Raw genomic sequence first — 14,819 nt, forward strand, 5'->3', positions numbered from 1 at the left:
ATTTCAAATGCAAAGATGTCAGCCAATCACAACAGTGGGCGTTTTTACTGAAGTCTCACAGCAAACACGCCTCTTGAAACAGGGCATTCAGCCACAGGGCAAACAGCAGTATAGACAAAATGCCTTTTATTTCTAAATTATGACATTTTATGATGTAAAAATCATACTAACAATATAAGTACACCTCAGGAAACACTATAAAATAATAGAAAAATGCCATGCCATGGGACCTTTAAGACCTGCGTGCATCTAATATACAGACATACATGCGATTTTACTTTCACTTTAGACATAACAGACTGTGTTTATGTTAACCTTGTGTGTATTTGACAGTATTAGCGCAGTAAGACGACTACTTAGTCCTGTAATCACGTGTTTGACAGGCTTTTAGTGCGCACGCTCTGAAAAGCGCATGTTTAAAACCGTGCACGCGAATGAGCCGGCAAGGCTTTAAAACGCATGCAAATAATGAACTTTGGTGATTGTGAATAACTATGTTCCGTGAGTATAAATCTACCACTAACGTGTGATGTGAATGTATGTCGCATTGTTCAGTATATTGGGATGGAGGCAAATTATAGAATTTGTAGAAAAATAATTAATTCAATGCGAAACCGAAAAAAACACAGTTCACAGGCGCGTATTGAACCGTGAATGCCATACCGAATGGTTCAATATTATATTGAGAATTGTGGCATCCCTACTAAGAAACATAGGAGAAGCCACCATATATAATCATTTTCGTATATAATAAATGATTTGCGTCTCATCATACAAACTTGTTGTCATGCTTTCAGAGGCAGATGTGCTGTTTGGGAACGCAGTCGTGTAAGACAGTTCTAGGAGGGAAATATACTGAGCATCTTTGACAACAGACTTCTTAAAGACCAAAACAGCATTTCAGATGCTGTGCAAACAAGATTTTTCCGCTGGTTAGTACAGTTATGCTGTTACATCGCGAAAGTCACATGATTTTCTTTATGCGCATCAAGGTATTTATTCGGTAAATGCGTTTCCATCGTAGTTTAAGCGCATGTTTTCGTATCGGATAGAAAATGTATCCTACTCAAACGAGCGCATACGTTTTTAATGCGCATTTTTAGAATGTATACGCATCTTGGCGTTTCCATTCAGCATTTTTTGATGCGATATCCCAAAATGCGCATAAAAATAGGTGGATGGAAACATAGCTAATGTCCACTTTTGTCGTTTGTAAGGAACAGCTTGGACGTTCTGCAAAATATCTGCATTCTGGAATAAAATCTTATGGATTTGGAATCACTTTAGATCACAAACTAAGTCACAATCAATGCAATATAACATATTTAACTCTTTCCCCACCATTGATGGAAATGTATGTAATTTATGAGACAACGCTTCCCCGCCATTGACAGAAATTTCCGGCTTTCCGTGTTTTTACTGTTATACAGTAGGTGGCACTATGACACATCTTTTGAAAGAGCACTGAATCGCCTGATCAAAAGACGTGAAGAAGAAGCAGAAACAAACAAGCAATATCATATGCTGTGTTCGAAATCGTCCCCTATACCCTCATTCACTATTCCCTACATTACTCCACTAATATAGTGAATGAATGAAAACGAGTGAATGATTTCGGACACTCTGTGTGCCGGAAGGGCTGGCGCTTTTATAGTTTCTGTGCGCTGTTTAATAATTATTTGAAACATATAGCAAACTGGCAGCTTCAGTAGTAATGAAAGGATTTTCCCTGAACTCTGCCATGGAAACTAGCATGTATAAACCATAATTAAACAATTTCATAATCAATTACATTACAAAGGAATGTACACCTGTATGATATTACACTGGACCCGTGCGGTTTGAAAAATGGATGGATGATTGATTCAGCTGCGGAAGCCATCTCCTGGCGAGACGCGGGAATTCATTCAGCACGCAACTCTCGCAGTGCATTATGGGTATTCTCTAGCCGCTGAGCGTACATCAGTTGTAAATTTGTTAATGCGGTGTATTGTGGGATTGAAGGAGTGCACTCAATAATGTCTACAATTGTTTCGGACACTACTACAAATGGCTGTCCCCTCAAATAGTGTCCTTTTTAAGGTTAAGGGGGGGATTTCGGACACAGCCGTATAGCTATAAGACTGTGCAAGCTTTGATGGACTCGATCTACTCCATCTATGTTTTGATCATCGTTCTGAATCTGGAGTCTTTGACAAGTAGGCTTTTTTCTCAAAATGTTGCTTTTTTAACAAAACTTACCCATATTTAAGTGTTGCTAAAAAAGGAATGCATGAAGCTATTCGTTGTTTGTTTAAAAGCAGAGGGTCTGTTCTTTCTTTAGATATATTGCTTCAGATACAACAAAATATTCTGGGGACCATGAACATTTTGTGAAAATTATTAAAAAATGCTGGCAGTTTCTGGCAACTGTAAAAAAAAATTCTGTCGGGAAAAGACTTAAAGGGATAGTTCACCCAATCAGCCATCCCCGCGCCATACCATTTCCGCCGAATAAGGTCAAAATACATGCAAAATACCGGCGTGATCATAGATATATACATAGATTCCGCATTAGTGCCTGTGCGGATCGGTCGAATGAGGCATCTACGTATATATATCTTTGATCGCGCTAGTATTTTGACCTTATTCGCCGGAAGTTATGGCGCTGGGAATACTAGATGAATACTAGATGAATACTAGATTCGTCTGATAAGAGGTAAAAAAATGACATAAATATTGTTCGGTTTCTCGCAGAAACCGATCGTTTCGTGTCTTAAGACATCAATGTGTCGCCATGAACCGCATGATTTAATAAGGATTCGTATATCTATGTGTTTTTACTCTCATTGCTCTCATACTCTATCCCCATTGACATGCATTATACGACTATCACACTGCAACGGTTGGAGTTAAAAATCTTCATTTGTGCTCTACTGAAGAAACAAAGACCTACATCTTGGATGGCCTGGGGGTAAGCAGATAAACATAAAAAAATCGTTTTTGGGTGAACTATCCCTTTAATATATCCAAATAGCACAAATGCAAGGTATCACTAGGACACAATCACTATAAAATAATAACAAACACTAATCTACGACAGCCAATCAACTCTAGTAGAAGTGTGTTGTTGATGCAGTGCTACTGGATTTACAACTACAGAGAAACTATCAGTTATATGAGATCAAATCCTAATGAACAACTGAAATTAAACAAACAGCAAGCCAATAACTGCACCATCTGTCAGTTCAAGAGCTTCCATCAAATGCGAAGAAGACGTACCAGAGGATTGTAGATTAGCATTGCTCATAGTGTATAATATGTACATAAATGTCTATTTTGCATAGGAATTGATACCAATGCTGAGATTACTTAAAGCAACATCTGCCAATACAGATGACAAGAGTTTGGATATAGTTAGAGCTAAATTCAAATTAATATAACTGTAGTTTTGAAATAGATATAAAAAATGTTTCATTTTCCCACACACATTTAGCAAACTAAGTCAAGATTAACTTTCCCTTTGAAGTGATGCAGGAAGGTCAAACATGAAAGTGGAAAGCTATTGATAAAGTCATAGAGTTTTTCATGCTGTGGGCTGCTGTGCTCAGTAATCTCAGAATCAATCCCATCAGCCTTTGTGGTATGTATCTTAAAACCATCAGCTTGAACATTCTCCTTGGGGCTGAAATTCTGTGCTGACGATAAACATTATTTTACAGTGATCAGAAAATGCTAAATCTCTTTACGGCACACTGGCAGCTTGTGGCAGTACAGACTAAAAAACTGAAATTCTGTTCTATGCTACAGATCGTGTGGGCCTGCTTTTACTGCATATAATAAAAGAGAGCGACTGATAATCAGACACGAGTGCTATGGATGTCTAGTCACTCAGAACAGGAGCAGGTGGAGCTCTGTCTAAAGCCACGCCCCTCCTCTCGCATAATTACAAGTATAATGAGCATCCTGTCACGCCACACCCACAAATGACATCATCCGTCATACGCCTGGACAATGAGTCCCAAGAATTCATGGACAATAAATTCAGAGTTCTGAGCCTTTAAAACAACCAAAATATACCAAATTTAAGCATGATTATAAAATTAGCACTGCTGCTTCTGGGATATATAAACCAGTGTGATAATGTATGGAAAACAAATGTTAGGGTTTAAAATCTGTAAAACATACTAAATAGTCCTAAAATAGCAAACAAATATTATAGTAGTTTATAAAATGAAGTGTTTGTATTCTATTTTTATGTTCTTTTTTTATGTTTGTTTATAGTCATCTTAGTCTTAAAGGGTACACCCAAAAAAGAAAGGTTGTTCCAAACCTGTATGAATTTCTTTATGAACACAAAAGAAGATATTTCGAGGAATATGGGTAACCAAACAGTTGATGGGTCCCATTGACTTCCATAAGTATGGAAAATATACTATGGAAGTCAATAGGGTCCATCAACTGTTTGGTTACCGACATTCTTCAAAATATATTCGTTTGTGTTCAACAGAAGAAGAAAAAAAAATCATATCAGTTTGGAACAACTTGAGCGTGAGTAAATGATGACAGAATTTTCATTTTTGGGTGAACTATCCCTTTAAGCCCTTAAAGCGATAGTTCACCTACAAATAAATATTCTGTCATCATTTACATGGTGAACACAGCAATATTGTAAGAGAATACTGATTTAAGCCTGTTTGTCAAAGAAAGCACTTTTTTATGGTCTTATGGTTTTGTTTTGTTTTGTTTTTACCCTTTGAGTTTGACAGCCCATGGTCCCCTATGGAAGCTTATTTACACTTTTACTTTATTAAAAAGTCCTTTTTTTTACTACAATACTACAATTGCGGTTTTATACCTCACAATTCTGATGTTTTATCCGAATTGCGAGTTTACACCTCACATCTTGCAATTCTGACTTTGTTTTCTCTGAATTCTGAATGTTCATCATGTCAGTCAGGTCAGATGTCTAAAATTTCCAGGGGGAAAAAAATACAGGACAAGAAAAAAATTACAGTAGAAGAGAAAATTACAGGAATGCGAAATTGTGGGATGTAAAATGTGATGTAAATGTGAGATAGGAAGTCGCAATTACCTTTTTATACTTTTAGTCCATGGCAGAAACACGCTTCTATAGTGCCTATTTACTTTCATTAGTCTATCGAAATCTTCTTTTCAAGTCACATAGTTTCAAAACAACATGAGGGTGAGTGAATGATGTCAGAATTGCCCATTTAAGCCTTTTTGATTGTGTGATTCATACATTAGCTAGTACTCCATCTAAAATGCCAACATCGCATGAGGAAAAAAGACATTTGACTTATTAATAATTCATATTACAAAAATAATGAGCATCCCTGAAAATGCGCCATGGCACAAACCAATGTTTCAAACATTGACATTAAAAAGTGTTGGTAACAGCAGATTGGTAATACTTGATACCATTCCAATAACATTGATACATTGTGTTCCCTGGTTAGCACTGACATCATCTGCAAACTCATTACAAATGGCTTTGACCTGTAACACGCCAAATATAGTTGCATAATGTGGGCATGCGATAGAAACATTACAACACTGAAATGGCTTAACCGGCGTCGACTAATCCTAACCACAATCAACCAGAGACAGAACAAGCTATTGGCTCCAAAACATCAAATATTAATTGGGACTGTTCTTTGACTGTACAGCAGCAGAGACTAAAATTATGATTTTGCAATTCCGCAGAGCTTGTACATGACATCTAGACATGCAATTTTACATTTTACACCTCAAAACCTGATGACCACAGCATAGTACTGTATTTTTGGTAAATAAATTGCAACTAGCCAGTCATACAAAACACTACACTCTAAAAAATGCTGGGTTAAAAATAACCCAAGTTGGGTTGAAAATGGACTTTGCAATTGGGTTGTTTTAACCCAGCGGTTGGGTTAAATGTTTGCTTAAAACAACCCAATTGCTGGGTTAGTCCATTTTCAACCCAACTTGGGATATTTTTAACCCAGCATTTTTTAGAGTGTATGTTTGCTTTCAAATAGACATGGCACAAGAAATCAAGAGGTTACTGATCCAACATGAGTGCAAACAATAGCTAAATATGCACACAAACGAACAGGCAAGCCAATAAATATTGATGGAAATAACAAGTTTAACCCTGTCTATTACAGTGGATTACATAACTGGATGGGTCAAGCATCTGTTTACAATAAACTATTCAGGTAAAAGAGTCCTTGAAGAAAACGAATATGAGAATTCAGATGATCACGACAACACCTGACACTGAACCGGGGTTTAGTGGATCCACTGGTGTGTGATTTAACAATATACAGACACAATAGAACAGCCTAATTAGCTATATGGGGTCTTTTTTTTGGGGGGGGGGGGGGTGATTTGTCCATGGACGTCCCTCAGAGCTATACACTGCACTTTGCCAAACCCTGCAGTAATTGGTCCATTCTAACAGAGTACTGATGTTTCAAAGCCACATTATGCCGTTGCACTAAAATCAAGGCATAGATGCTTAAAATGGGCTATATGTAAGAGTTTTCATATAACAATTGCTTTTTGTATTGCCAATGTGTGAACATTTTGTAACGAAACTCAAAAAACGAGACCTTCCCTGATTTCCTAGGTTGTCTATGAAAGCCTGTAGACTGATTTTTATGTGAAGGACTTTGGGCAGGGAAAATCCAAAGGATGTGACGGTTACCCATGCTCCCGAGAGCCTCTCTTCTGTTCAATGACACATGCTTGTACAAAGTTCAGGATAATGCCGAAAGAGCTATTCTGTACTGTAACGTCAATGTGTCGTGCAAAGAAAAGGGGGATTAATTCAAACAATAGCAGGGCCGTAACCACCAGAGACATTGAGGACAAGTCCCCCACGAATAATTAGAAATGGCCAACTTGCCCCCCCCAGTATTTGATATGGTTGATGCTGCTCTGCTGCACTGCATTACACACCTCTGTTTGTTGCTAGGATGACAAAAGTAAAATGTTACATTTTTAGGTTGGTCTGCTTCAGCGGTCTAACAGCGCTCGTCACTGTCAGAATGAGTGAGATGGCCAATCAAATCTAAGAAGGCGGGGCTTACTGTTAGTGCGAATTCCAACGCGACACTTTAGTTTTAGCAGTGAAAGAGTGCGTCGTAAGATGTAAGTAGCTGTTTTACGATAAAAACTTTCAGCGACCAACAGTAAAATCAAGTGATGCAAACTACTTGACAATATTTATGAAATTTAACCGTTTTGAATTGAAAATATGACATTAGCCTATTTATGTAAATCATAATTGAATTTGACGTCACAAGAAACGTTTTGTCGAAAATAACACTACTTCATAACTACAATAGAACTGGAACTTTTACCGTTCTTATTTCTTTTTCTTTATTTCCATAAATCCCTTTTAATCCTTTAATAATTGAATTCCTTTAAATAAACCAATAAGACCAATACTTATACCAATACAATATTTTTCATAAGACTGCATGGAATAACAGTCTTAAAAGCTATTAAAAATTCAAAAGTGCATTCATATATATTTTTGACGCAGAATAAAAAATGGCTCTGCGTTTATTAATGCATTAACTTCTTTGCCCTGAAGGTATTTGTGTAGTGTATTGTGAGCTTAAAAAAAATGGAATATAAAATATTTGTGCATTTTAAAAATAAACATTTATATACTTTTTAACCTAAATTGCTCATCTTGCGCTGCTCTGCGACGTGCCACAGATTGCGCAATCACGTTGGAAAGGTCACGCTAGATGTAGGCAACAGTACCACCCCAAGCAAACGTGCGAGGACTAATACAAACTACCTTTACAAAAAAAACTCCATCTCCAACTTCAAAATCATCCGACATCGTTGTTTAACCTTTTTTTGCACTTTGTAAAAACGGGGACTGTACTTCCACCTACATCTATTGTGACCTTTACAACGAGAGTACGTAACCCGTGGTGTGATGCAGAGCAGCACAAGATGAGCAATTTAGGTTAAAAAGTATATCAATTAAAAAATTGTTTAGAGAATTACCGATGTTTTCGCTCGATAAGACCCTATTCCTCAGCTGGAATCGTGCAGAGCCTCTAAAGCCCTTTGAAGCGCTTTGAAACTGCATTCATTTGGACCTTCAACATTTTGGTTGCCATTGAAGTCCCTTGTGTGGAGGAAAATCCTGGAATGTTTTCCTCAAAATTTATTTTCCACTGAAGAAAGAAAGACGTGAAAATCTTGGATGGCATGGGGGAAAATCTTCATTGCATTCAATGAAAATGTACTACTTTTCATTGAATGCAACAAAATGCACAAATATTTTATATTCCATTTTTTTAAGCTCACAATACACTACACAAATACCTTCAGGTCAAAGAAGTTAATGCATTAATAAACGCAGAGCCATTTTTTATTCTGCGTCAAAAAATATATGAATGCACTTTTGAATTTTTAATAGCTTTTAAGACTGTTATTCCATGCAGTCTTATGAAAAATGATGCACTAAAGTGCATAAACACGTCACATCCTGTGATGTTGAAGTGTTGATTTTCAAACCGGAAACCAAAAACAGCCCTAAAAACCCCAAACTTTGCACAAAATAACACAAACACACACAAAAAAACATATAATCTAAAAAATTTGATTAAGTGTTTCTTATGAATAGTTATTGAATTATAGTTATATTCAACCATAGGTTGGAATAAACAAGTAAATCAAAGCACAGCAGTCTATTATTATTATCAATTTGTGTATCCTATTTTTAAAAAGAGACACATTTGCTGCTTCCTGTTTAGTGGCCGAGAAAAACAACCAGGTGCATTTACCATATGCCCCATCTCAGACTCAGGATGAACTTATATGCTTTGATAACAGTATAAAAATATGAAATGCACAAAAAATTTGGATTTAACAGCAATCTTTTATTTTTTTACCGAATTCTAAAAATGTAGCCTCTTTAAGTGGAATAGAGCGTTATATCAGAATTAAACAGCTTATACATTAACCTGCATTTGCATATGCATGTCATTGTTGTGACTCCACATTCCATCAATCCATATTCTAACAAAGGCCTGGCGTCACTGCAAACAGGACATATGATGCAGGACCGCGAGTGATGCAGGAAAAACATGGATGGATGTGCGCTCACGCGCTCAGAACTGGTAAACACCGGAGAAATCCTGCTGTTTACGGGTCTGGTCGTTCTCGTGCGCACTGCCAATCGTGACGGATCATTCATTTTCATTTGCCACAAAGGCATCGACTTCATTAACCTTCATAGCGATCAATATTCATCACCCCACCCTTCAGGTTCCCGCATCAACATCTCCCACCGACCGACCTACCATTCCGTGCCAGCTGCCCGTCCGACGTTCCCGGTCCGGTGACAGTCCAGTCCTGTTCAAAACATGCCGGTAGGCGACGGTTTTAAAGACCACTGTGAGGACGAACCAAACAGATATGAAGAAAGAAAGCTACTTGAAATAAAAAGACAAGGATTAAAAGCCTGAGTTTGCGATGCTGAATCACTGCGCGCTCACCATTGTGCTGCAGGATGCTGCCTGTACCATTATGGATCCTACCAGCGCAGGGATGGGAAGAGGAGGGGGTGCGGGAGACGGGTTGCCGTGGCAACCGGAGGGAGCGCACGATGACGTCAAAGCCGAGAGCGGTCTCATAGGAGTGAGGAGATGGAGAGGAGCGGCGCTCTGATCTCGCATCTGTAGATTGGTGGGCCTTTGCGCACATGACCGCCGCCTGCGTGTTTGGAGGCGGGCGGTGAAAAAGACAGCAGACGGCATCACAGAGCATTCGATTCATTTTAAACAATCGGTTTGTTCGGACGGTTCTTTCCGGTGAATCAGCTCAAATGAATCGATTCGCCGATTCTTTCGATTCATTCATCAAAATGTACCACGCGCACAATATTAGGATTCCTTATGTTAAGGTCTAAATAATGTTAGGCTAGCAAAGGCAACACGAACTAATTAATAGCCTATAATAGCTAATAATCAACAATCTTAAACGCCGCCTTTTTTAGCAGTGTTAGTCAACTACATATGTTAAGTAGGCTAATTGAAATTATGGATGCTAAAATATGGTTTGCCAGTGGTAGCCTATTTAGTGATTTATGCTAAATAATTTTCCAACATTCTCGGATAAATAAAAATGTTAAATGTTGCTAATTTATTATTTCAACATGTTTCTCCAGTTATCCCTTAGCGCAAACGCTTTGGATTACAAAGAATCGGTTCAAACGAACGATTCATTCGCGAATCGCACATCACTAATTGCCACTGTAGCCTACTGACAATAATAGGGCCTATAAACACTGTACCATAGTCATGATAGGCTAGTTACATGCATCATAATAATATTAATAATAATTAAATAATTTATCCATAATAATCATTCATGAATGTATCCATATTCAAATTAGAATACATAATACTAAACACATATCTGGTTTATCTTATATTATATCTTATATTTTTCTTATTACAGAATAGATACAATTTACATTAATGCATTTAGCAAATGCTAAAAAAATGAATTAAAATAAAATACAGTAGGCCTATACAAAAAAAAATCCTTACCACACTTCAGAGGTTTTTATTTATTCGTTCATTCGTTCGTTCGTTCATTTATTTATTTAGTTATTTTTGCTTCCTTTTCATTTCCATGTCTCCAGACCCCTGCAGACATGCAGTAATGTTGCAACTGAATAGCAGTTTCTGGTAATCTTCTGCTAGGACATTATCCAGTCATTTTATGGAAATTTCAGTTAACCCTTAAAACACAACCTAATGCGACGAGCACTTCAAAATACAGGTAAAACACCTAAAAAAAATCATATTTATACAGCACATTGTGCCCTATTGTTAGAGACTTTTTTACAGTGAGGACTAGGAAGGTAGATAAACCATGAGTGAATTTAGATTAACATACATCTATTATAAGAGTCCCTTGTGATCTGTAAAACTAAAAAGCCTCCAGGAACAGTATTGTCACATAAGAGCTGTGGTTAGAATGATTGGCAGCCCCAATTCTCAGGCAAGCTGTCATCATTCTAAACGTATAGGAAAATGCTCAATACGCAAAATGCTTTGGGCGTCTATCTCACAATTACTGCCCTGTCTCTCTGAGTATATTGCTTTAATCATATCATCCCTCATTTGGGACTATATCCAACAGCCTGTGCATAACAATGTCCTATGATGCCCTCTCACACTTTTACACCCCCAAGCCCTTTAGTGAATCTGGGGCTCAACTGGGACTTTCCTCGATGCTGTTGTTGGATATTAATTCAAATCAAAGAACTTGCAATATTACAGCTCAGCTGTCTCACATTTTGTGACAGAACAAGCAAAGTTCTCCCAGCATCTGTAAATATCGACCAAGCCGTGCCAGAGTGAAGTGGTCCACTTTGAAAATCAAGAGCACTCGAGAAAATCTTTACGTAATATCATTATGGAAATTATCGCAGACATTTCCAATGCTGAGCAGGGGAAGTTATGAGCCTCGCGTATCTAATCAATCCACATGAACACAACTGTGTTTAACATTTCATCTCCTATTGTCGAGTTTCCATCTTCCAGATGCAATATTTGCTTATACTCTGAGAGCTCTGTTACACTCTGCAGAGTGGCACATAAAAAGGCTTTCAGTGTTATCGAGGAGAATCAGATACATATTTCATGATTGTTGCAGAACATGGTTCCATTTTGATGGTGGTGAAAATATTCTGAGACAAAGATCTTAGTATTCATTCCACACACAAAAAGGCGTAACTGGAATTCATATTCAAGAATGAGTGAATATGAATATGATTTGTTATAAACAACACTTTAAAAACGACCAGTCCTCCTGTGCAAAGGTGGCCTTTTATAATAACACCACAATTCCACTAGGGGGCGTGTCTTGCATTATAAATGCAAAAGCGACAGAACACTTAGTGGAAGGAAGCCATTAAGGCTCAATTACTTCCTGACAAACTTGACCTCTAGCTATTGAAGGCCAACTTTCAAGCACTGAGTGATGCTGATAACATAATCTCTGACTTTTATGTTTTGTCCGTTGATCTTTTTGTAGGTTACTTTCTCTAAATAACTTCTAAATATATGCATGTTTTAGTCAGTTGCATTTATTTTGGCTGCTGTGGCTCTTATCACTGCAAAGGGGAAATGTTGCTGCTATGCAGAGCACCTTAAAATGTACTCAACATACTTCGACACACCATCAATCAATGTCATTGTAATGCACACAGCTGCTGATGATGACCAGCACATGGTCCAGACAAGGAAATATACAAATGTTTTTTGTATTACTCTGCCTCTGCATAGTAACCACTTTCTGAGTACTAGGAAATTGCTATTTACATATACATCTGGAATCTGGATGGGTGTTTTACATATAAATAAGCTGCATGGGATTGTTTTGTAATTACCTCATTTACTTTTAGTATAGGCCTACTTTCATTACCATTTGTATAGGTCTAGTTATTTCAGCATGATTAAACCAGATGAATATCATTTAAAAGTTTAACTTTATTTCTATAGTCCACTTTAGATATTCTACTAACTATAAGTAACTTTGCAATTAAATGTCAACTAACCCTCATTAGAGGCTATTAGACTGTGAGGTTAGGTGTTAGGGTTTTCGGTAGAATATGTTGACATAATTGCCAAAAGTTTTGGGACGCCTGCCTTTACATGTACATGAACTTTAATGACATCGCATTCTTAATCCGCAGGGTTTAATATTGAGTTGGCCTACCCCTATAACAGCTCCAACTCTTCTGGGAAGGCTTTCCACAAGGTTTAGGAGTGTGTTTATGGGATTTTTTGACCATTCTTCTAGAAGCGCATTTGTGAGGTCAGGCACTGATGTTAGACGAAAAGGCCTGGTTCGCAGTCTCCGCTCTAATTCATCCCAAAGGTGTTCTTTTGGGTTGAGGTCAGGACTCTTTGCAGGCAAGTCAAGTTCCTCCACACCAAACTCGCTCATCCATGTCTTTATGGACCTTGCTTTGTGCACAGTCATGTTGGAACAGGAAGGGGCCATCCCAAAACTGTTCCCACAAAGTTGGGAGCATGAAATTGTCCAAAATGTCTTGGTATGCTGAAGCATTAAGAATTCCTTTCACTGGAACTAAGGGGCCAAGCCCAACCCCTGAAAACAACCCCACACCACAACCCCCCCTCCACCAAACTTTACACTTGGCACAATGCAGTCGGGCAAATACCGTTCTCCTGGCAACCGCCAAACCCAGACTCGTCCATCAGATTGCCAGACAGAGAAGCGTGATTCGTCACTCCAGAGAACATGTTTCCACTTCTCTAGAGTCCAGTGGCGGTGTGCTTTACACCACTGCATCCCACGCTTTGCATTGTACTTGGTGAGTAAGGCTTGGATGCAGCTGCTCGGCCATGGAAACCCATTCCATGAAGCTCTCCACACACTGTTCTTGAGCTGATCTGAAGGCCACATGAAGTTTGGAGGTCTGTAGCTATTGACTTGACTGAGAAAGTTGGTGACTTCTGCGCACTGAGCATGCGCTGACCCCGCTCTGTGATTATACGTGGCCTACCACGTAAAGTGTATCCGTATAGTGTATTTGCAAAGTTACTTCTAGTCAGTAGAATGTCTGTTGGGGGAGCATCAAAATAAACTGTTAGCAGATAATATCATAACGACTACTAGTTGGCATGTAGTTGCAAAGTTACTTAGTTAGTAGAATGTCTAAAGTGGACCATTGAAACAAAGTGTTACCTTGATTTTTTTTAATGAAAGAAGACTGTTATGTGCATCAAAGCTGTATTTATTTGATCAAAAATACAGTAAAAACAACAAAAGTATGATATTATTATAATTTAAAATAACTGTTTTACATTTCAACATGATCATTTATTCCTGTGATGCAAATCTTAATTTTCAACATCATTACTCCAGTTTTCAATGTCACACAATCTTTCAGAGAAATCATTCTAATATGCTTATTGGCTCTGTCTTTTTTTTTATTATTAGTGTTGAAAATAGTCAGCAAAACTAAACGTACTGTATACTCTGAGAGAGTCAGTGGCTTATGTTTGTCTGCGAGCCACTGCATGAATCTGGACTTTAAGCCTATAGCGTTCAGCTTCTTATGTAAAGTACATACTGTATATGAATCAGATGTATGAGATCATATGGATTAAAGCTGTAATATATCCTATGTCTGCCGTTTCCATCTACCCACCACCAGAGGTCACCATGAAGACTTTTTCACTGCACACAGTTACATGTTACCCTGGACTACATTTCCCAGGTTTCATTGCTCCTAATTAGTTCCACACCTGTAGTCAATCACAAGGACTATAAAACACTGATGCACAAGCTCACTGATCGCCGAGTATTGTTAGCACATGTCGCTGTATAGCTGATAGCTTCTTTACGGAGCCATCCATGTTCTTAGTCTGATCTAGTCTTACTCTTGCTTTGTGTTTTGATCCTAGCCTGGTTTCCTGTGTTCTGCCTGCTCTCTGCCTGCCCTGGACTCTTGCTCGCCTTTGATTACCTCTATTTGTCTTGCCCTGTTTGGATACTGTTTGCCTCTCGCCTGGATCTTAGCCTGGAAGTCAGATTATCCTCTTGCCTTGTGCCCTGGATGACGTTCTCTGTTTGATGACTTTCGCCTATCCCTGGAATGCTCTTTGTCTTGTCCATATCATGCCTGTTTGCCTTGGTTTGAGCCCTGTCTGTTATTGACACATCTTTAATAAAAGCTTTGCATATGGATCCGCACGCCTCTCATCTCAGTCCCTACGTAACAAAAGCGTATTTAGCGTCTGCATTCAACTGGGTCTTTA

The 14,819-nt window shown here is 38.2% G+C and overlaps 1 protein-coding gene across 17 annotated transcripts in view; it reads right to left on the reverse strand.

Annotated features, from left to right (window-relative positions):
• The window catches only part of mapk10 (mitogen-activated protein kinase 10), a 99,982-nt gene extending 90,264 nt beyond the window's left edge, over nt 1–9,718 (reverse strand). For 7 of the 17 annotated variants that reach the window (XM_079835073.1, XM_079835059.1, XM_079835070.1 and 4 more), the window contains exons 1-2: nt 9,513–9,563; nt 9,318–9,409 (exon numbers count right to left, since the gene is read on the reverse strand). In XM_079835073.1, coding sequence (XP_079691199.1) covers nt 9,318–9,320 — 3 coding nt within the window. In that variant the 5' untranslated portion in view covers nt 9,321–9,409; nt 9,513–9,563. Of the gene's footprint in view, nt 1–9,317; nt 9,410–9,512 lie in introns of all 17 variants that reach the window. The other 10 variants (XM_079835066.1, XM_079835065.1, XM_079835069.1 and 7 more) reach the window with 6 other exon arrangements.
• Nucleotides 9,719–14,819: the final 5,101 nt, after the last annotated feature.

The sequence above is a fragment of the Gobio gobio genome (assembly GCF_949357685.1).
Source record: "Gobio gobio genome assembly, chromosome: 14".
NCBI classification, from domain to species: domain Eukaryota; kingdom Metazoa; phylum Chordata; class Actinopteri; order Cypriniformes; family Gobionidae; genus Gobio; species Gobio gobio.